This window comes from Ostrea edulis, chromosome 7, assembly GCF_947568905.1.
Source record: "Ostrea edulis chromosome 7, xbOstEdul1.1, whole genome shotgun sequence".
NCBI lineage: Eukaryota > Metazoa > Mollusca > Bivalvia > Ostreida > Ostreidae > Ostrea > Ostrea edulis.
The window spans coordinates 61,608,086-61,631,826 of NC_079170.1; the positions used below are offsets into that span (position 1 = coordinate 61,608,086).

At 34.7% G+C, this 23,741-nt stretch overlaps 2 protein-coding genes and 1 long non-coding RNA gene across 10 annotated transcripts in view; 1 reads left to right on the top strand and 2 right to left on the bottom strand.

Moving 5' to 3' along the window:
- On the top strand, nt 1-21,361 carry LOC130048332 (uncharacterized). 5 transcript variants are annotated; one of them, XM_056144925.1, is made up of 2 exons: nt 1-96; nt 18,146-21,361. In XM_056144925.1, the coding sequence occupies exon 2, from the start codon at nt 18,170-18,172 to the stop codon at nt 19,916-19,918; it is 1,749 nt and encodes a 582-aa protein (XP_056000900.1). In that variant the 5' UTR covers nt 1-96; nt 18,146-18,169; the 3' UTR covers nt 19,919-21,361. The 5 variants fall into 5 exon arrangements, with proteins under 5 accessions (XP_056000900.1, XP_056000903.1, XP_056000899.1 ...); XM_056144928.1 differs by lacking the exon at nt 1-96 and adding an exon at nt 4,031-4,163; XM_056144924.1 differs by lacking the exon at nt 1-96 and adding an exon at nt 15,925-16,024.
- LOC130048334 (uncharacterized) lies at nt 9,461-13,657 on the bottom strand. Its single transcript, XR_008797165.1, has 3 exons — nt 13,179-13,657; nt 12,367-12,433; nt 9,461-10,095 (listed from the first exon to the last, which is right to left on the bottom strand). It is a non-coding gene; the product is annotated as an uncharacterized LOC130048334 (long non-coding RNA).
- LOC130048333 (peroxiredoxin-like 2A) overlaps nt 19,994-23,741 on the bottom strand; it is a 9,657-nt gene continuing 5,909 nt past the window's right edge. For all 4 annotated transcript variants that reach the window (XM_056144929.1, XM_056144930.1, XM_056144931.1 and 1 more), the window contains exons 5-6: nt 22,758-22,893; nt 19,994-20,816 (exon numbers count right to left, since the gene is read on the bottom strand). In XM_056144929.1, coding sequence (XP_056000904.1) covers nt 20,683-20,816; nt 22,758-22,893 — 270 coding nt within the window. In that variant the 3' untranslated portion in view covers nt 19,994-20,682. The remainder of the gene's footprint in view (nt 20,817-22,757; nt 22,894-23,741) is intronic.

Sequence of the window (23,741 nt, forward strand, 5' to 3'; positions counted from 1 at the left end):
GTTTTTCCTCGCCTTACACGCCACCGAACGACAGTGGGATAATTTAAGATTTAGTTTGTCGTCAGAGATGAACAGTGGACTTTTGCAGAGGAGGAGGTAAGTCTCTATAATTTGCATGGTATATTATTTCTTATAACATAGACTTACGTCATCTGGAAAGACTTGTTACGAATACAGAATACCTTAAACTTTATGCTGAACGTTTTGCATATTTTATCAGTACAGAGGCGTGTCTTAAAATTAGTGAAAAATTATAAAGCACAGAGAAAATTCATTAATAATGAGCATTCATTTCTACCTCCGCTCAGGTATGAACTTCCCAATTACAGAATCAAGTTCCCCATATACTTTGCTTGTATTTAACATGTCAATGCAATTGTAATAACTGTGCTAAATATTTCAAAATACATTGTATATAAAGTATGAGCAGTTTTAATCCCCGCTAGATAGCTACTGTGCCTGTCTCGTTCTCATCATGGACTAATACGATTCAGGAAGTATGATAGCTAATGTGCCTATCTCGTTCTCATCATGGACTAATACGATTCAGGAAGTAATACGATTCAGGAATATTCATATGAAATATCAAAGGTCTAGCAGCTTTAGTTCTTACTGTTCAAAAGTTATTACCAAGGTTAAAGTTTTTAAAAAGTAGGTCAAACTCCAAGGTCAAGGTCACAGAGTCAAAAATGTTGGTACCCACGGAAAGGTATTGTCACAAGGAATACTCATGTGAAATATCAAAACTTTAGCACTTACTGTTCAAAAGTTATTAGCAAGGTTAAAGGTTCAGACAGAATTACAGAATGACAGACAGGACAAAAACAATATACCCCCCGATCTTCGATCTCGGGGGCATAAAAATTCTAAACAACTGTGGACTGTCCTATATGTGGCAGCAACAGAAATACCCAATGTTCTCTGGCTTAAGAAAAAAGTGTTTCAAGCATTGTTTGACCAATTCAAGCAATCTTGGCATAGCGAAATGTATAATTCTTCTAAAGGCCTTAATTATAGGATATACAAAAATTCATTGTTTTGAAAAATATTTACTACTTCTTCCAACATATCTATCGAAAACATTTTGTAAATTTAGAACATGTAATACTAAACTACCTATAGACACAGGTAGATGGTGTGGTCAACCCAGAGAAAATAGACTATGTCACCTATGCAATATGAAAGAGATAGGAGACGAATTTCATTATCTTTTCAATTGTAATGATAATTTCATAAAACAATTAAGAACATTACTCATGGCGAGCTACTACTACTAATATCTATAAATCTGAACGACTTTTTAATACACAAAACAGAAGTAAATTAATGAATTAATCAATTTAAATGAATTTATCAAAATCATTTCTGAGAGGGTATGTTCTCCAGGTTAATCAATCCACCCACTGACAATATTGTATTCTAGTTTAGGGTTTTGTTTCAAAATGTACCTTTACCCACGCCTTTCATGCACATCTACATTATGTTCATTTTGTTAATTTCTCTACACTGTAATTAGCTGTTTTACGAGTGCCTGTAGAAATGATCATATACACCTTTAGTTCACAAAAAATATTCATAGGATTGAATTGAAATTTATATGACCATTTCCAATCAATCACACGTTTTGTAATACGTTTATGCACAAATAAACGTTAATAAAACTCATTATTTTGCACCTTTAATAGATCTACTTGAAGTCGATTTTGGAAATATATTAATGGTGCAAAATAATGGCCTTTTGTATCCGTTTATTGGTACATGCGCATATTATTTGGTTACATTTAATGCTATGGATATTTGTTTGTAAACTAAGGGGTTGGAGTATATGATCATGTCCACAAGCACCTGTGTGGATCAGCTTACAAAAAGAGCGCCCGACTGTATGGAGAATTTTCGCATCACGCACATTACATATATATATATATATATATATATATATATATATATATATATATTATATCGAATTTTTCATATAGTCACACAATGACCACTGCAGGAGAAGACTTAGAAAAAAAGCTTAGTCAGCGCAGTACTCACCGTTGCCAGTAAATGTGGGGGCTTTTCTTGTACAACTCGCTCAACTGAGAATTTTATTTGAGTTGTCGCTCTTTCCTTTTCTAAGTTCTTAAAAATGTACCCGCGGTGGTCTAGAGGTATATAGCGTTCGCCCCGCATGCGAAAGGCCGAGATTCGAATCCCGGCCGCGACAGACCTAATTCGTTAAAACAGCTAGTGACAGTTCCATCACCAAACGCTCGGCATCAGGAGTGAATGTCACATGTCCTCGGAGATAACTTTAAAAACGGATGCCCCGTATCACAGTAGGTTTGGCACGCAAAAGAACCCTCACTACGGCCGTAAGCGCCGAGCAAAATCCTAAATATGAAGCCCTTCACCGGTCTTGGTGACGTCTCCAAATGAGTTAAAATTTCTCGAGAGAGACGTTAAGTAAGATACAATCAATCAATCAATCCTTAAGGTAATGTATGAATTGTACCTAGCGTGCGTGTACACCGAATATCTAAGTACATGGAAGAGTTCAACAAAGGGAAATAAATATACTCAGTAGTTCAGATTAAAGGGATATAATCAATATTGCTGGTGATTTTTGTTTCGCCAAACATATTTTCGGAATTGTATACATGTAAATTATATCATATTGAATAATTTAAAGTTTTGATTTGTAAATAATGCAAAATAGTTTAACCAAGTATAGCAGAGACGTTGTATATACATAGACAACATTGCACGTGGTACATGTACCAGTGAATCATTGCACATAATGCATTTTTACAGCATGCTATTAATTTTGTTTATCTATCATATCGAGTACGTGACGTGATGTAATTGTTATAGCTAAAGCACACGGTACATTGCAATTACCACCAAGTCAACTACAAACTGCTCATCTGCTGCACAACTTTATCATCTAATAACATGAAGCTGAAAATGCATTATTGATGTTTTAAGAACATCATGGTTTATTTCTTTTAAAATCTACGTTTAAATGCAGCACATTAAATCCCATTTTCACCAAAGCCTGTTGTGAATTTTTTTTTTTAGGGTTTTTATATATATTCGATCATCTCTAATCATAATTTCATGAAATGGTCCTCCACAAATGAAGTGACAATGACTGCTTTACTCGGGTATACTGGAACACATGTATCACCTAGATTTCAAATGCAAGAAGGGAACGTTTGCGGAGCCTCAAATAAATGATACAGTTATATAGTTCAGTCAACTTACTATTCTGATTATTTACTAGAAATGTTTGTACTCAAAATCATTTTTTTTTAAAGAGTATATGCTTTAGTTGGCCTCCGGTATTGTGAGCTTAAAAACGTCAAGAAATTTTGTCATTCGGGAATATTTGTATATTTATTAAATGAATATGAATCAATTTACTATCATGACATGACATGTTGTTAATATCTCTAGCAATTTTAAATGTAGCGACTCTAAATTCCTGTAATTGATTTCTTATGAAAAGAAGAACAAATACTTGAAGTTGCGTTTTTACACTAACAAATAGCATAAAAGCTCTATAGGAAATTATCTGACAGGGAGACAATATGAAAAGTTTAAATGTGTTAAAATATTTGAATTTGTAATGAGGAGAGAATAAGAGGCTGAACACCCAATCTTAAAGGGTAAGGTGTCTTCTACCATGCTTGTTTTCTTTGGTGATAAGTTATACTAAGCACGTATTCAACAGGACTATAAGAGGGTCTAGGCCTATATGAAATTTTAAAAAAAAAAAAAAAACCTTTTAGGTTAAAATCAGAATGATGTATATCAATAATGTAAAGTGTGAATTGTGAATCGTTAATTCACATAAATTAACGAGAAAACTCATCAAAATTATATTCTTACAGATTTTTTAATCGTTGTAATTACCTGTTCACAATTCTCCTGTAAGACAGTTAATTACAATGTCTATTTCTCCCTATATGTCCGTGCATTTAAATCGCGATCAAGAAAATACACGTTTGAATAATTAAAGAGCCGATCGGATAAGCCGATTTGTCAATATACTAGTCCTTTTCCTTTACCACGTTTGATTTTTCCCATATACGCAACTATAAAAATTCCAAGTACCAGGCAATTTGTCTGCAGTGTGAATTTGATCGCCACGAGAGTCCCGAAACCGTGTAAAACAGGTAAATCAATTATAATTACATTTTATATGACATTTTTATTGTTTTGGGCAAAAGAGTTTTAAACCATTTGCTTGTATCTGGTGAAAATCCAAAGGTCTCTTTGCGTGACCCATAGCGGTTTAAACCCCAGCAGTAAGTAGGTCGGTGCAAACTGTATACGTAAACAATGCAGAATACCAGTACTTAAGATTTTTTATGCGGTGTTAATCAAATATTGAAGGGATATTGCGATTACGGAGTAATTATTAGTATACTAATTACTTTATTATAGCCACCAGGCTTCATTCAAGTAGGCCAGTGAGCGGTAAAGTTTAAAGGAATGTGAATTGGATTAAGGATCGAATTTGACGAAATACAAGAACTGCAAATTCTGGTCCTAAAATTTAAACATTCCTTAACACCCCCACCCACCCACCCCCATTCGTTTATTTCTACGTTAAATGAAAGTGAAAATCGTTTTCCCATGCTGATAGACATTGTAGATAGTTGGTATTTTTACCTTGATTATTATAAAACATGTGGCGATCCTTACTAGGGCCCAATTAGATTATATTGAACCTAGGTCTTTGTCTCCAACCAATGTGTGCGTAGCGACAATAACTATTCTATGGAGTTTGGTTTATTTGCCATCTGTCACTATGCTGTAGCAGGTCAAATTGTAGCCTGGTTCCCTGCCTCCCTGGCTAAAGGCAGTGGCCGCAGAACAGGGATGGGGAACCAGGCTAATCACACTGTACCTTCTACAAACTATACCATTTCCATCTTGATAGTCAAACTCGTACCCCGGACAACTCATAATCGTAACATCTTTATAAATAGAGACAATGCTCCAAAGTCCGCAGGAATCCATGCGCATCAATAAAGGAAATAGTCATTGCATTTCCCTTGGGCTGAATTGCTCATCGTAAGGTTTCATTTTTGTATGTCTGGAATTGACTTCTTATGTGATCCATCAAATTAAACCACGATTTATAGTTGTTTTATGTGCATCTAAGCACTTTCACATCCATTTATATGAATTAATTAAATCGTATTGAAGTATGTTTTTACCACTTCAGCTTTCGCAAATGTACTGTTTTCCAGCAACAAAGTTTTATCAATAAGCGAGACAAATGAATTATATCATACTTGCGTTCCCTTGAGAGCTCATGTTTAAGACCATATATCACATAGAGTTCTTCAGTATGCACAACTGACATATGGAGCTCTATGCGTCCATATATATGATCATCTGTCATCCGGGTCTCTTGGTTAAGACCGTCTGATGGACAGGTCTCTTGGTTATGGCCATCTGAAAAATAATCCGGGTCTCTTGATAACGCCATCCTCATACATGTATCTGGGGCGCTTGGTTACGCCACCCTGACATCTAGAGCGTTTGGTTACACCATTCTGATATCTGGGACGCTTGGTTACACCACCCTGATATCTGGAGCGCTTATTTATGATTCGATATTTGGATTTCTTGGTTATTACTATCTCACACCTACATGTAGACCGTTTGGTTGTGATTAACTAGAGCTAGGGTTATGGTCATCTGACATCTGTCCTTAAAGCTCATGGTTATGACAGCCTTACAAATGAAGCTTTTGATTAATACCATCTGACATCTATAGATTTTGATTAAGGGCATATGACATATGGAGCTCTTCGTTATAATGATATGATAACCGGGGCTCTTGGTGATAACCGTCAGACAACAGAAGCTTTTCTTTATAACGTTCCGGTATCTAGAGATCTTTGTTATAACAATATGGCAATTATTTATAGCCATCTGAAATCTCGAACCATTAGTTACATATAAAACGATCTGACATCCGTAGATATAGTTATAACAATCTGACATTCGTAACTATAATTATAACAATCTGACATCTGTAGCTATAATTATAACCATCTGATATCTGTAGCTATAATTATAACAATCTGACATCTGTAACTATAATTATAACAATCTGACATCTGTAACTATAATTATAACCATCTGACATCTGTAACTATAATTATAACCATCTGACATATGTAACTAAAATTATAACCATCTGACATCTGTAGCTATAATTATAACCATCCGACATCTGTAACTATAATTATAACAATCTGACATCTGTAACTATGATTATAACAATCTGACATCTGTAACTATAATCATAACCATCTGACATCTGTAACTATAATTATAACAATCTGACATCCGTAACTATAGTTATAACAATATGACATCTGTAGCTATAATTATAACCATCTGACATCTGTAACTATAATTATAAGAATATGACATCCGTAACTATAATTATAACCATCTGACATCTGTAGCTATAATTATAACCACCTGACATCTGTAGATATAGTTTTGACAATCTGACATCTGTAACTATGTAACTATGATTATAACCATCTGACATCTGTAGCTATAATTATAACCATTTGACATATGTAGCTATAAGTATAACCATCTGACATATGTAGCTATAATTATAACCATCTGACATCTGTAGCTATGATTATAACAATCTGACATCTGTAGCTATAATTATAAACATCTGACATCTGTAGCTATAATTATAACAATATGACATCCGTAACTATAATTATAACCATCTGTTATGACAATCTGACATCTGTAGCTATAAGTATAACCATCTGACATATGTAGCTATAATTATAAACATCTGACATCTGTAGCTATGATTATAACAATCTGACATATGTAGGTATGATTATAACAATCTGATATCTGTAGCTATAATTATAACAATCTGACATCTGTAGCTATAATTATAACAAACGCACATTGTTTACAACTGCAATGCATTCATGAGGAATTGGCTATCGTTACAATATTTAGAAAACATAAGAAATGCAAATATTTACATGACTGTAATAAACACACAAGATCACCGTGATCTTTGAAATGAAATATTCACAGCTGAAAAATTAAAAGCAATCTCTCTCTCTCTCTCTCTCTCTCTCTCTCTCTCTCTCTCTCTCTCTGATATAATTACTAGTTATGTTATGCTTTTTTCCTGGGTACAAATATATACAATTGACTTGAGCAGTATCAAAGAATATGACATTGTCATAAAATATTTGACCTCTAATCATATCACGTGATTGACAATGTATCGTTACGAGCAAGTGAACCTGATCTTTATGAGTCTTTTTAGCTTACCTGAAATAACAAATCATTTCATATATTATGAATGACCACAAGGTCATAATGAGGTGAATACCAAGTAAACAGATGATTGCTGATATTTTTTTGGAGAAGTTGTTTTTTTGTTTGTTTTTTGGGGTTTTTTTATGAACGCGTGGTTGTTATACATTGCCTTCTTTGTACAAGGTTTATCTAAATGTGACACGAGTTTGGTTTTGTGTCAACTTTATGTTCATTGCCCGCCATCTTTCGGTGTAAAAATCACATTTCTATACATCTTAAGATCAATTCTATGTAAAAATCAAAGAAATCAGATAGGGTCTGGCCACTCAATGTCACAGATTTCTTTGATTTTCACAGTATTAACTTTACTTGCACCATCTTACATAATTTCAACCCCACCACCGAATTTCTACCATCCGTTGCCATGGAAACCGACAGCAGTCTATGAGGGCTAATTGAACTGCAAAATTCAGCCCGTTTTGCCCATGTTTTGTCCTTGTGGTATATAAAAAATTGAAAAAGACAACTAATTTTCTCCATAAATCTCGATTCCCCATAAAATTCCCTCCTTATTTATGATATCTATATCCACCTATGGTAAAGAGTGTGTGACTGACCGCTGTACCAATGTATTATAATTTGGCACTTTGCCAAAAAGTGATTTTTTGTTGGATTTCATTGATGAATTTAGATAATTTGGAAAATACATACAGCATAATCAACTACCATCAAAGGATGTCCATATCAAAGACTCTTAATATATATAAAAAGATTAATGGTGAAACGTAGTGCAATTGATCTGTAGTAGCATGAAAACTGTAGATTTGGGCATTTTGCCAAAACAGGATTTTTTGTTGGATTTCATTGATGAATTTAGATAATTTGGAAAATACATACAGCATAATCAACTACCATCAAAGGATGTCCATATCAAAGACTCTTAATATATATAAAAAGATTAATGGTGAAACGTAGTGCAATTGATCTGTAGTAGCATGAAAACTGTAGATTTGGGCATTTTGCCAAAACGGGATTTTTTGTTGGATTTCATTGATGAATTTAGATAATTTGGAAAATACATACAGCATAATCAACTGTCATCAAAGGATGTTCATATCAAAGACTCTTAATATATATAAAAAGATTAATGGTGAAACGTAGTGCAATAGATCTATTGTAGTCCGAAAACTGTAGATTTGGGCATTTTGCCAAAACGGGATTTTTTGTTGGATTTCGTTGATGAATTTAGATAATTTGGAAAATACATACAGCATAATCAACTGTCATCAAAGGGTGTCCATATCAAAGACTCCTAATTTATATAAAAAGATTAATGGTGAAATGTAGTACAATTGATCTATTGTAGTACGAAAACTGTAGATTTGGGCATTTTGCCAAAAATTCATACTAATGACAAATAATACAACCTACACCATTTTCAGTTAAAATGAACAATATGAGCAATTGATATTTCAAAAATAAACATGGAGAAGTTTAACATATTACTAAATATTAGTTAGAGTGATTAAAAAAACCCATGTAAACATAAACTGTAATCCAGTAGGACCCCCCTCCTCCCCAAACACCAAGTAGATTTTGCAATCATTTCCATAAACGAGCTATATTACATGTACTGTATTGTCATGTAAACTATTATCAATAACTATAAAAAGTCTTCTCAAGATATTGGGTAGATACCAATAAATTGTTCATTGTACTGCCTTGTATTTGTTGACCTTTGACCTGGAAATCATTAGGGTCATCTACTATTCATAACCAACCAACATATGAAATATCATAATTGAACAACAGGCCCAAGATATTGGGGGGACACCATTGCATAGAGTACTAGCTACATTGCACCTAGTCATTTTCCGCCACACTCAAAAAATTTTCAGTTTTCTGGTGGTGCCCAGTGTTTATTGGTGAAAGTGAGAACCCAGATACAATGTACCTGGGAAGAGACCACAGACCTTCCGAAAGTAAATTGGGAAACTTTCTCACTTAATACCAGCGCGAGCGGGATTCGAGCCCGCGCAGACTGAGGCCGTGTCATTTTGAACGCTATGCTCCAACCACTCGGCCACGGAGGCCCCTGTCATTTTTAATCTTTTGACCTGAAAATCAATGGGGGTCATATACTACCAGTGACCAACCCCTGTATGAAATATCACTATCAATCAAAGGGTTCTGAAGAAACTGGTCAGACATCAATTGTACAGAGTATTGTATTGCACCTGGTGACCTTTGGACCATAAAATCAATAGGTGTCATTTTCTACTGCAGAAACTGCATGAAACTTTAAAATTTATTGAAGTTTGTTCAGTGTTACTGTAATCTATGTTGACATACCAGTAATTAGTAAATTTATAATATTAACACAGAACAACTCATTTTTGCAAAGTTGTTTATTCAACAAACATGGATCACAATGTTATCCAAACAACACAATCATCTTTTTTTTAAAATCATTATAATAGTGATTTTCCTTCAACTGTTCAGTAATGAATCCTTATTCAGTAGGCTCACATAAGACACTTGCAGGTTAATTTTGCAATGTTTTAGTTACATTAGTCTTCTGACACCAAAACTTGATCTTAACTAAGTCATGGTGTTTCCTTAGAAGAATAGTTTACTGAATCAGGATGGACTTGTGTCGTGAGGTGTGTTCATTGACTGTAAAACTCGCAGTTTTTTTTCCATTCTCAAGAGCTCTTCTTTGTCTTCTATATCACATAAGAGTCATGGAATGCATCTTCTGCTCTTCAAGTTCTAAAAAATGTGTTGAACAAATATTGAAAAGTTCATCTAATTTTTCACATTTTCATACAGTACACACCTAATTCAATTTGATTAAACTAAATTTACATGTACAAGATCATTCATGATGCTAGAATAGTAATTTTACCACTTAATTAATTACTTAGTTGATAGATTATCATGCCCGCCCACTCGCCCCTAAAAAATCATCTGTGAAATAACATAGATTTATATATCTGGCATTAAATTATGCACTTCTGTTGACAAAAACTCGTTTGTCATCAATATATTTTTCAGAAAATAAAAATTAAAAAATAAAATCTTCCCACAGTCTGCCCCATACTTTTTGGTGACCCAGGATGATAATCTTACTAATTAAGTTGAATTGGCCTAAAGGATGTTATGTTTTGATACAGTTTGTATACATGTGTTTATGATGTATTGAAGAGCTATTATTAGTGTTAATACTCATAAATTAACAAGATGTCCACAAACCTTATTGGTTACCTGAGTATTAATCAAATTTAAAAAAAATCAAAGTATCACTATAGCTCTAAGGGCTACAAAATCCATGTTATACACTATATGACTCTTTTGGACCCACATTCACAACCCTGTGCTTTCGAAATTCGCAATTTTGGTACCCCTTTCTGTTTTTCCTTTATAAGCATTCAGCTTTATTTAAGGTAGTTCCACCCTCCTGTGATGTCATAATATTTTGCGGAGTCAATGATTTAATAAGATTTATGCATAACATGAACATAAATTGTGTTCGAGTCTTTTTCAATAGTTATTGTAAAAAATCTTGTATAACCATAAAATATTTCAAACGTATATGACTAATCAATGAGCTACATTTTTCACAATGCTATATGAGTTATTTCCCCCTGATTACAGGGAGCTCGCATCACATTACTGTCATTCGATGGTGTCAAGTAAGGAATAAATAGAAAATTTGCAATTTCTGATTGCAATCAATTGCCAGTTAAGGAATTTTTCTAAGAATTAAGTGTAATGACTTGAAAACAGTATAAATGAACAAAATGTCTTAGTCACTGATTACATGTATGTGGCCCATGTGTGTTTTTCTTGCAAGCAATGTATGGTCATGATGTAACAAAGTATGTAAATATTAACTAGTCCTCAATTTCTTTAGATCAGAATCATGATGTCCTTAGTATATCAGCAATTCTTCATTATTAATTTCTATCAATATTTTCGACAACCAAACACAACAAAACATGCAATAAGATATGCCTAAAACACATGTACAACCAACGCATACATGTACATTATCAATTTATCGTTTCACAATGAACAACACTACTTGTTGCTAAATGTACACCAGATGCCAATAAACAAAGCATGTTAATTATCTTGAATTGGCATCTCTAGTGTAAAATTTTTGTTAAAATTTACTTGTTCAGAATTTTCAGGCATTATTATGAAGTCACACCCCCCCCCCCCCCCCCCCCCCTCCTTATCACATGTATGCTTTCATTGTGCTCTTAATTCTAGGTGTCTGTTGTTTTAAAAACAAACTACTACTGAAATCCTCAGTATCAATTGCATAATTTGGACACAAATAAATGTCAAATACACTTATAACCCCCCCCCCCTTCCCCAACTCTACAATTTAACGAAGTGTATATCTGAAAAAGTTTTCTCCATAAAATTGAAGAAATCAAACCCTGGTTCTAAAACAAAATTCTCAATTTTGGTATAGAGCATTTTTAAAAGTACCGTCAATCCAGAGTCCTTAGATTTACAATCTATGTTAATTCCCCTTGTCCCAAAGATGCTTAAAAGAAATTTGAAAAGAATTGGAAGGGTGGTTATCAAGAAAAAATATTAATGTTCAATTAACGTCTTATGATGACTGACGCACACAAATAGCAACATGTAGGTCACTTGAGTGATTCTCAACATTGACCTAATTAGAATTAATCATTTTTACAAAAGATACTGAGCTCATACACATGTGTACATATATATGTGCGTCATTGACAACAAAACAACTAGTCTTTTTGAGTATGCTAATTAAGTGAAGTAATAAATTGTGATGAAAACGTTTCAAGTCATCATGTCGCATAAAAAATGGATGGTCTCCTGTGATTATTCTAGAGAATTCAGTTTCCATGCAGGCTCTATAACCAAGAAACTAAACCCAATGTACCACATTCCCCACATCTATTAATTTGTTTTAGGATTTATAATACTGGGATTCAAATTTGAATTTCAAATTATGTATTCAATGTGTATGCATTAATGCTGAATATTTACCTCCTAAAAGTCAGCAACTTGGTCAACTCCATCTTTAGGTGATTTGCACAGTATGATGCTCATACAGCTGAAACACAGAAAAGCACACATTAATTACATAAAATAGTGGTCATGTACTTTGGCCAAAATATGTGATTATTGGATGAAAAAGTAAGAATTCAAAAGTATTTGAAGATTTACAATTTACATTTAATATACAGAGATGAGAAAACGTTAAATCATAATAGTATTTGTGTGATTTCTTCTGTAGATTAGAACCATCACATATTAGTGGGGGTTACCACAGGTAAACAAACTTGAAAGTAGCCTGGCTCACCAATATATATGATTTTAACAATCTTTATCTAGAATGCACACAGGCATTCACATGTTTGTTTTTATTGTAAACTTGACAGTCAGAGAGAGAGAGAGAGAGAGAGAGAGAGAGAGAGAGAGAGAGGTCATCACTTAGGATTACATATATTAAGCCTAGTCCTTTTGAAAATTTCCACATGAAACATGATTTTATAAGTATTCCCCAATTTTTACAGATCCTGAACTCTGTGTAAATGTGATAGGAAACTCCCTGAGTGAATGTTAGGTTGGGGACATACTTAACTAGTATTCTATATTGTACACCCATGGCCATGCAGTAAATGACAGGACTACTTACAATGTTCAGTCTACATGTATACCACTATAGCTGACTAGCCTGGCTGGCAGTATAAAATAAATTGGGGTTCTCATATGTTTACTATAAAGCCAAATTTTCTGATACATTTTATTCAGCCTTTACTTTAGAATTTGGATTCTAAATCAAATAGAATACTTACGTCAATACAAGTTCCAACACGGCAACAGGCAGGGCTTTTTCATATTTTCTATGAATATGTCTGTCAGCCTTCTGTTTCCCTGGTCATTTTTTTAGTCGGATGTGATGCAATAAAGCGTTAAATTCCACAACATTTACTTTTTCTACGAATACGTAGACGATTGGATGCTAGAGTCCGGTGACTATGGCAAAGATCAAACGGATTTGTATTCCATGAAATACATGTAAACCGGAATCCTTTAGCACAATTGAAGATAAAGATCGTGGTAGTGAATTAAGTGAACAAAGAGCATCTGATATTGATAAACTTCTGAATAACAAATTGAATAAAAACTCTATTTCCACCTCCTGCCATACTGAAAACAAATGAAGGCTGTTCATATCTCCAATACAAGAGAGTGTTACAAAGGGCAATAACTCTTTCTGGTGTATTTTGGTTTGTGCACCAGAGGAAACTACTGGTTTATGTGTTTACCTTTGGTTTCTCCACAAATGTGTTTCTGTACTTTTTAAAAGTAAGATTCAATACATTTTACTAGCATGTGAGTTTACACCAAATGACTGGGCAAATATATTTTATCCCTCTCTAAAAATTACATATATCAAACCCTTATACATCATAAAAATAATTATTTCTATTGTTTTCAAGGATTAAATAAATACAAAAAAAATTCTAAAAGCTAGAACCTAGCTCAAAATAATTTTTACAATTGTTGTTTTTATAAACAATAGCGTTTAATTTTTGATTATTCAAAATATAACATACATGTGCATATCTTGTCCAGCTGTTGTTAGAGGATCGGTTTCCATGGCAACCGTTGCTAAGTCAAACCTTTGCATGTCCTTTTTGTTTTATATCTATCATAATATTGTTACACACAAAGTTTCATAAAAATCTGTGACATACCGTGGCCACTGAATTTTGATAGTTACATAGAATCAGTCTTAAGGTGGGACAACCCAGGAACTTGTATAAAAACTTAATAATGAACTATAATTCACAGTGGTGATATTTTACATTTTTACGTTAGAGATTTTGTTATTCACCGATTGACCTTTGGCTGACCCCACACAGGGGGATAATCTAGAGTTTGATAGGTAATCTGAGCAACATTGTGCTAGTTGTAGAGGACGACTGTGAAACTTGTGACTGTCCATAATATTGTATGTGTATGCTCGTAAATTTTCGTAACATGTTATTTTCGACCGCATTAGAATGCCCGGTTTTGAAATTACCGCATTACAATTTCGCCGTTTAGAGCTACGATATATTGCCTATCATCATTTCTCATTTAAAATTCTTCCAGAGAAAAAAGGGCAAAACTAAAGAATAAATAATGGTACTATAGTCACCTCTAAACAAAAAGGAGAGGGGGGGGGGGGGGCACGAGAATGACCCCCATTTTGAGAAGTCGGCATGGCGAAAACTTTATCGATCATGATTTATGTCTAACTCAAAATAATAAGTTTTAACATGTGACATATTCCAAGTTAGAGAAAATTCCGAATTTCCTTCAGAAAATTTCCTTGCCTCTCAAACTTGCATATTTTGTACACCAGCAATTCTAGGATAAAAATGTTATCATTTGTTCGATGTTTTCCAAAGCAAGCTCTTCTTGTAAATTCTTGTTTTTAAATATTAGCATGCTATTTTCTTCTGAAGCCCTAAATTTGCTTAAATCGATGACAATCTAACCGTTGATATTTCAAGATTTTTTTGCCAGTCAATGCCTTTACATATTATGGTATACAAATGCAAGACTTGTACTTGTATTGTCTATAACGAGTTGATCACTAGCGAATACAATAATTCATTCAACTGAGGTTATATCGACAGCTTATGACTGACGTACATGTATTTGCTCCTGTTATAATACCAATTAGTACTAAAGATACTAATTTATCCTCACGCATTTTCAGTTGCAAGCATTTTGTTAATGATAACCCTTTCAAATGAGTACATCTTCAATCATGATCTATACACCGATTTTGTCCCATGTTACACGCATGTCAAGAATAGAGTGTAAATATGGTGGTTTTATTTGACATGTAATTAGACATGTATGCATGATTGAATGATGATTTGATTGCCCAGGAGAAACTTCTGAGAGAATTGTGTATCACGTGCTTAATCGACGTGTACTTGTTACCACCAGAAATACACCCAAATTCTCAAATACTAAATTTGTTTGATCATGACAAAAGACCTTTTCAGCTAGTGTTCTCATTTCTTGGGAAGAAAGAGTCCCACAAATAATGAATATGAAGTATTAATGAAGAAAATAATATATTGAAATCGACATACATGTACAAGAACGTGTGTCATTCAATCACGTGATTCTCCCGTTATTCTCCCGTGATTCTCGTGACAACGCAATATTACTGTGTATGTGGTCCTAATTGAATCTCACTCTAAACATCTGTTCCAAATCCACCAGCTGTTGGAATACCTTTAGTTATGAATAATGACAAATTTTCCAGTTCCATATCTTTGCAGAAAAAAAGAATCCATAATCAAAATAAAATGAGATAAAAGAAACCGGAGTCCCCCACCTTTCGCCCTGTATATGATTTCCCGTTGGGCTGCAAAGTTCATTTATCATCTGTCCGATTTGCTAGATTAATTATTGATGTAATTTGGTACATAACATCCGAATGTATAAATCATGTCCATCGATCTAGGGATGCTGATGATATCTTTATTAATCCATAACCACGCCGCTCTTCTCTTTCAAAAAACTATCATTTCCTCGCCGTTTATGATATCATCCGGGTGCTTCAATTTAAGGAAGGAGAGTACATCTTTGAATGGGATGAAATGTTTATGTTATATGGGAACCAGTACAGGTACAGTGCACTGTGATGTTATTCGACATTGATATCCTAATTAAATCTAAATGTATGTAGGTTTGTCGTCTCCCCTTATTATCCCAGCGTTACGTCATTGGAGGGGACGTAGTAACAAGGTCATGCGTGTGAATCGGAGTGTGGGTGAGTGAGCGAATGAATGAGCAAGCGAGCGTGTGAGTGCGTGTTGGTGTGTGGATGTTTTTGTTTGAGTATGTGTGTGTTAGTGAGTGTGTGAGAGTTAGTTTGTCTTAGTGTGTGAGAGGGTATGAGTGAGAGCGTTTTGTGTGTGAGTGAGTGAGTGGGTGTTTGTGAGTGAGTGAGTGGGTATTTGTGTGTGAGTGAGTGGGTGTTTGTGAGTGAGTGAGTGAGTGGGTGTTTGTGTGTGAGTGAGTGGGTGTTTGTGAGTGAGTGAGTGGGTGTTTGTGTGTGAGTAAGTGGGTGTTTGTGTGTGAGTGAGTGAGTGAGTGGGTGTTTGTGTGTGAGTGAGTGGGTGTTTGTGAGTGAGTGAGTGGGTATTTGTGTGTGAGTGAGTGGGTGTTTGTGAGTGAGTGAGTGAGTGAGTGAGTGGGTGTTTGTGTGTGAGTGAGTGGGTGTTTGTGAGTGAGTGGGTGTTTGTGTGTGAGTAAGTGGGTGTTTGTGTGTGAGTGAGTGGGTGTTTGTGAGTGAGTGAGTGGGTGTTTGTGAGTGAGTGGGTATTTGTGTGAGTGAGTTGGTGCTTGTGTGTGAGTGGGTGTTTGTGTGTGAGTGCATGTTTTGTGTGTGAGTGATTATGTGTGTATATTTGTGTGTGATTGCATGTTTGTATATTTGTGAATGTGTGTGCAAGTGTCTGTGAGTGAGTGTGTGTTTGGGTCAATGTGTTTGTGTATGAGTGTGTGTTTGTGTATGAGTGTGTATTTGTGAGTAAGTGTGTGTTTCAGGGTGCATGCAGGTATTCTTTTTCAAAGTGAGTAGTTAGTGAGTTGCTAGACCAGTAGAAGAATAGTTTGTCCTACATAGGTGTGACTACTACATTTCATAAATCTAAAATTACTTGGATTGTTCTATACAACAACTTTACCTGTAAGTAAAATAAGCTATTTAAAATCTATAGAATCACTTATTTTATTCTATATAAGTAGTTAATGAATGAGAAAAGTTATATTTTAAATAAATTGCCAAACTTGTATGAAAGAGAAGAATGGAAGCTGCTAAATGTTATGAATATCTATTCAGCTATTGCAAGTTTTTATTTTAATTCATGTATCCTTAAATAAGAAGGGTTTGTGAATATTGTTATAATTGCTGTTTTAATAGGTCAGTATATATAAAGCCCAGTTTTGATTCAACACTGTATAAGGGGCTAACTCGGTTCCATAAACCGGTATGTAATGTACATATAATTGACCTAATCTAATTACTATATTTTAATCACAGAAATAATGTAAACTATAAATTAATGGCCTAAGCATTAATTTCTATTAATTGAATGTTCTGTGTATTTGTTATTGTTGAAATATCATGTCTTAGTATTGTCTTTGTGTTGTTTGTATGTTTATATATTGTCATTGTTTTAGGGTCATCACATCTCATATCATCTCATCTCGTATATGTTTTACTCCGTATGATTGATGAAATAAATGAACTCACTACCCTACAACCATCTTGTGAAATTCATATTCAAGAACGGTTACAGACACGCTAGCCTAACACTATAGTGTAGTTAACACTCCAACGAACATAATGATTCATAAATTATATAAGCACCACGGGTATATATGATAAGTATAGAAGTGCTCTCAAGAGAGTACTTTACAGTAATATATATATATTCTGTTTGTTAATTTTTTATCAGATAACATGGCATGTACTTACATGTATCTAATTACACGTGCATAATTTTCGTATAACCAGTCACAATATTCACAGTCATTCAAGCAATTTCCTCTTTATACTTAGAAACAAGGAAATATTTTGAAGTTGTGTGTTGTTGGGTTTGTTTTGTTTTTGCTTTTGTTTTTTTTTGGGGGGGGGGGGGGTTTCTGAGAAAATTAATTCTGTCGATGTTGGTTTTTTTTTCTGTTTTTGTATGTTTTTTAAAGTTTTTTTTAATTTAAGACAAGTCCATTCCTTTTTCAGGGTTGGACAACATATGGAGTATATATGAGATGGAATGATCAATCCTTGCATCCGCAACAGAAAACTTCCGGCAAAATGAGAGTGAAACTACGCAGAAACTTGCTGATACTCATGAGTATTTGTGCATTTTTACTGTATATCTATACTGCGTTCTTTTACGTTAAATCTGAGGAAGTTATTGACTCTAAAAGTCCTTCAAGATTACTCACATTTTCCAAATTTAAGAATAATAGCGTTGAGAGAAAACGAAAGATAATGCCGCCTATAGAATATCATATGGATCCCTTACCAGGGTACGAGGCTTTATCTCTTCAAGATCTCAAAAGTAGACCCGTCCCTAATACTATTCATTACGTGTGGTGTCACTACAAAACAATTTCGTTTGAAACCTATGTGTCCATTCTAAGTGCCTGGAAGTTCATGAGACCAGATGCTATAGAATTTCACAGCATTCATCATTTTAACTTCACAGAGAAAAAGTACGACATGTGGATGACAGAACTTAAAAAAACTGTGGCAGGATTCTCGGTTCACAAAATCCCTGAGAATTGGGATGGTCAAGAAAATGGATGTGGGGTGTGGTTCGGAATAGCAGTACTGCACGATAGAGGGGGTATATACTTCTCCGAGAATCTATTATTGATGAAGTCCATATCTTCATATCGTCAGTACAATTTCAAACTGGGGTTAAACAAGCATGCGGACGAGGTGAGCTTCATATTTGCAGTAGAAAAAGAAGAGCGACTGCGACAGTTGGTCAAGCTGAAGAAAAGTCAGGATTTATCATTCAATAGTTTTAATAATACGGATGTTTGTGAAATTATTCCGAAAGGAAAAGTCAAAATTATCACAGATGACGTCGAATGTTGCGAGATATCGGAAGTATATCCCGTGGATATGATGTACTCCAACACCACACTAGCAGCCAGAATACGGCGCGTGTTTTATGGGGACCCCGCTATTGTAAAAGACACTCCAAAACTTCCAGGCAAAATACCAAAGATAGTACACCTAGTGTGGTATCACTCAAAAGAGATGGATTTCATGATGTATCTAAGTCTTAGGAGTGTTATGACTATTCTAAAACCAGATAAAGTGTTCATACATGGTGATAATCTTTTACATGGGAAGTATTTTGATAAATTCAAAGCGGATCCTCGGTTACACATGATATACCGAGAAGTTCCCGATACAATTTTCGGTCACAAGGTTCTTTACACTCAACACAAAAGTGATATTATACGAGCCGACGTTCTTCTAAAATATGGAGGCATCTACATGGACTGGGACGTTCTTTGGCTGAAGCCTGTAGACGATCTAATCGATAAAGGCTACGACGCCATCTTTAATTTTGATCACATGACGCGTAATGGATACCCTGACGTCATTAATCTTGGTGTTTTCATGGCAAAACCGCACTCTCACTTTGTGAAATACTGGCAGGACAGTCTCTTGAATTATCGTTCAGAAGATTTCTATCATAACGCTCTCGAGCTTCCATACAAAACCTACGAAAAATATCCTCAATATGTACATGTAGAGCGCCATCTACAGGTCATGTGCTTTCAGCTGAAATGTCACCCGACGTTCAGGAATCATTATCATGACTTCGATCGGGAGCAATATTTTGACTGGAAGAAAGAGGCTTATGCTATTCATTTCACTCATCCTGACCCGCCAGAGTACATGAACGAATCCGCGCTGAGACAGGGCTACAATAAGTTTGCACAAATCGGGCAACATATTTTAAATCAGAAATATGAATATGATTGAAATATTACTACTCACAATCCTTCAAACCATTCAGCTATTGAAGAGTAGCGCCAAAGAATGAAAGCACGAAGTCCATTTTATTTCATGTAATTTATTGATAGGCAAAATGATGGCAATGAAAACAAAATGGAAATAAAAGCACAATGAGGACAAACCACGCTCTGTAAATGTAGTCTCTCAGTTCCACTCTCTTCATCGAATTTCGGAGAAGAACGTCATTAATCATTCTACAGAGTGTACTTGAACGTATTGCGCATTTATTTCGAATACCTTCCAAACTTTACAAAAGTTAAAAAAAAAAATCTCACACTGGTTTATAATCACGGATTCGGAATGAAGTAAAAAAAAATTTACCTGTTTGTAGAAATTAAACAAATCGTTGTCTTCGACAACAACTGGAGATCGTAACATATATGTTGAATACACAAATTGCTATAAAATTAAGCAGAAATTTCTCTGTGTTACAGTAACGATTAACTAATGTGTGACAGATGTTACTGTAGTACATATTGCACTAAATACTTTTTTTCTATAAGTATGAAATATACATGGCAGAAATACCCTCTATGCATGACAGTTACTGTACAAATTGGCGTAATTAACAACATTTGTGAATTTCCCAGTCCAACTAATTGCTAATGTTTGAAATAAAACGATTTCATCCTCATTTTACCCGCATATTCTGTCATTACCACACAATAATGGGGTTAAAACACGGAAGACCTTTATCATAATTGATTTTAGACAAGGATGATATTTCCTGTTTATTGTTTTTTGGAATCCTTTGCAATCATCTTGGCTGCTTCAATAATGTCTGTTAGGTTAGCGTGGTCACCAAACTCCATTTCGTGATGCTGATAATAGATCCCACTCTGTCCCGGACCAATGACATACACACCTGGACGAATATCAAAAGACCATACGTTATATCTGGGGAAATATTTTTCATTTTTTAAAAAATACATAAGGGTATGAACTGCGAGGCTTCACGCCGGTGTAACGACAAAAAGTGATCCCCGTGGAATATTGACCGGAGGTCATTTTCTACGAAGAAATTTGACACCCCCCCCCCCCCCCCTCGGTCAATATTCAACGGGGGTCACTTTTCGTCGTTACACCGGCACACTTCTGGAAGAACATTAATTAGGGCTTCAGGAAAAGTATGCCGGTGTGAAACATAGCAGTTCATACCTACATCGATTTTGAAAAAAAAGGTACTTTATTTCTTACATTTACACTCTGCTTTCATTTCTGTAAGAATTCCCAGTCGTTGAAATAGACACGCACATGTACTATATTTATCTTTATTCATACACACATTGTTTTACAACGGAAACGTCTTCATGAGGAAATGGTTATTATTCCAATGTGTAAAGATATCAGAGACAAAAACATCGGAAATGTAGATAGATAGGTCTGATAATAAACATTTATGGAATGTTATTTTGTTTTTGATTGACGCGATCTAATATGGTAGTTTTGATTTAAATAGACACTACCTCTCCGATTCCTATCTGCTTATCGCCTGTAATAATCAGATAATACGGCGGATAAAACCTGTCACTACAATGTATACCAAATATCTAAACTAGTAGACTGACTGCCGAAGACTGTATAAATGTAAATATCTATAAATATTGGTCAATTAAAATGAGGGGGGGGGGATCAGTAGTACAACAAATTCCTAACGCACTCAGTCGATTTGAGCTAGATAAGTTTAATGCTATCACAAACAAACGGGTATGGTGAGCAACATTAATGATTTACGGTACTTCAAACTTCCATAGAAAGGCAGATAATGAGTGAAATTGAAATTAACGTATTCAATGTATAGCAATCATCTCTCATATCTAGTAAATGGATGGTGGAATTTTTGTAATCATGGTATCATTTTGAAGGATTATTGTTTCACTATTTTTCATTTTTTTTTTTAACAGCTGTAAGTGATTGTGATGCTCTGTGTATAAGGTCATCGATTAGTGATTGTGAGCAATGTGTTGCTCTGTGTATAAGGTCATCGATTAGTGATTGTGAGCAATGTGTTGCTCTGTGTATAAGGTCATCGATTAGTGATTGTGAGCAATGTGTTGCTCTGTGTATAAGGTCATCGATTAGTGATTGTGAGCAATGTGTTGCTCTGTGTATAAGGTCATCGATTAGTGATTGTGAGCAATGTGTTGCTCTGTGTATAAGGTCATCGATTAGTGATTGTGAGCAATGTGTTGCTCTGTGTATAAGGTCATCGATTAGTGATTGTGAGCAATGTGTTGCTCTGTGTATAAGGTCATCGATTAGTGATTGTGAGCAATGTGTTGCTCTGTGTATAAGGTCATCGATTAGAAACTGGACCCAGTAGTCTACACGGACTCCCTCTAATGTAAAATCAATCAATCTCTGAAATTATCAAAGAAAATGACAACTTGTATTTTTCTATCGGTCAGAGAGTCACGACTTCAACAAACAAGGTCAACCTGGGGTCGATACCTGAAACTGCCGTAAAACATCACACAATTCAGTGTGCTTTATTTACTGCAGATTCTCTTATTACATGTCAGTAATTAATATTGGTGCAAAAAGCCTTTACCTGTGAATGTATTTCCATTACTAATCTAACTCTATGTAGCGTTATGTCCTTAAGGGTTTAACATCCGATGTTCACACGACGCTGAACGCTCGTTCCGCATACCGCGCATTCGCATAATATACCATGCATTCCTTATACGGGAACTATACATCTTCGATTAAGTATGTGTATTTTTGTGCAAATTTGAACAATGTTGAATGAAAAGTGCAGCATATACATAAACTAGATATTAATTAAATTAGCACATAACTTTACCTCCAAGCAATTGTCCCTCCCCCTCCAGGTTTCCGGGGATGTTTTTCTTGGACAATGCATAGGCATGGTTAAGGAAATTAAATCTTAATATTCCTAAAACGGGGAACCATCTCTTCTTCGGTCCAAAGAACACCTTCTAAAGTGAGAAAACATCAAGCGTTACAGGGCTTGACACTAAGGCACGTCCGACCGACCGAGTCTACTAAATGATAGGTCCAGTCGGGTAAAATGTCGATAAACTAATCCGACTAGTCGTGTTGAAAAGATAAACAAGAAACTTTACTTTAAACCGTAAGATATTTTATTCTTAACCCCCCCCCCCAACCCCCCAACCCCCCCAAGTACCTGTTAAGAGTTTGCGAGCAATTTTGAATCGAGTGATGACATAATCTTTATTTTCAGTTCTAATATATTAGTCACTGTCGGAATTGATGTTTTACGACATTTATTCAAATAATTTGAATGTTAAAGGGACTGGTTCACGTTTTTCGAAAGAAATATTTTTCATTTTTGATGTTGAAAAGAAAAAAAGGAAAAGGTTGGGAAGAAACAAAGCTTATGAAATAGAAAAAAATAAAACGGTTGAGGTCATTTTATTTTAGCAAATGGACTAAAGAATTTTTGTGCCGGGTAGAATTTAAAGAAACAGAAAATGCATTTAATTGAAAATAAAATCATCAAATTGAATTACGAGACTTAAGATTTTTTAAGACTATTAAATACTTTTTATTTCAAACTTCATTTAAATTAGGCATTTCCATGTATATATCAAGAAATCCCCAGGTTTTTTTCTGGAAAGTTGGTCAGGGCTAGTGGACGTAAGGTCAGGTCTAGTAAATATCATTTGAAGTAGCCTGACTGGTCTAGTGCTCAAAAAAGTAAATGTCAAACCCTGCGTTATATGAAATTTAACAACAATATATATGTCTACATTTAGTTCCCTATATACAATGTCAAAATGGACACTTAAGTATACTGTCACAT

Excerpts from the sequence above, each read along its gene's own strand:
- LOC130048332 (XM_056144925.1), top strand. The coding sequence starts at position 18,170 with ATGAGATGGAATGATCAATCCTTGCATCCGCAACAGAAAACTTCCGGC.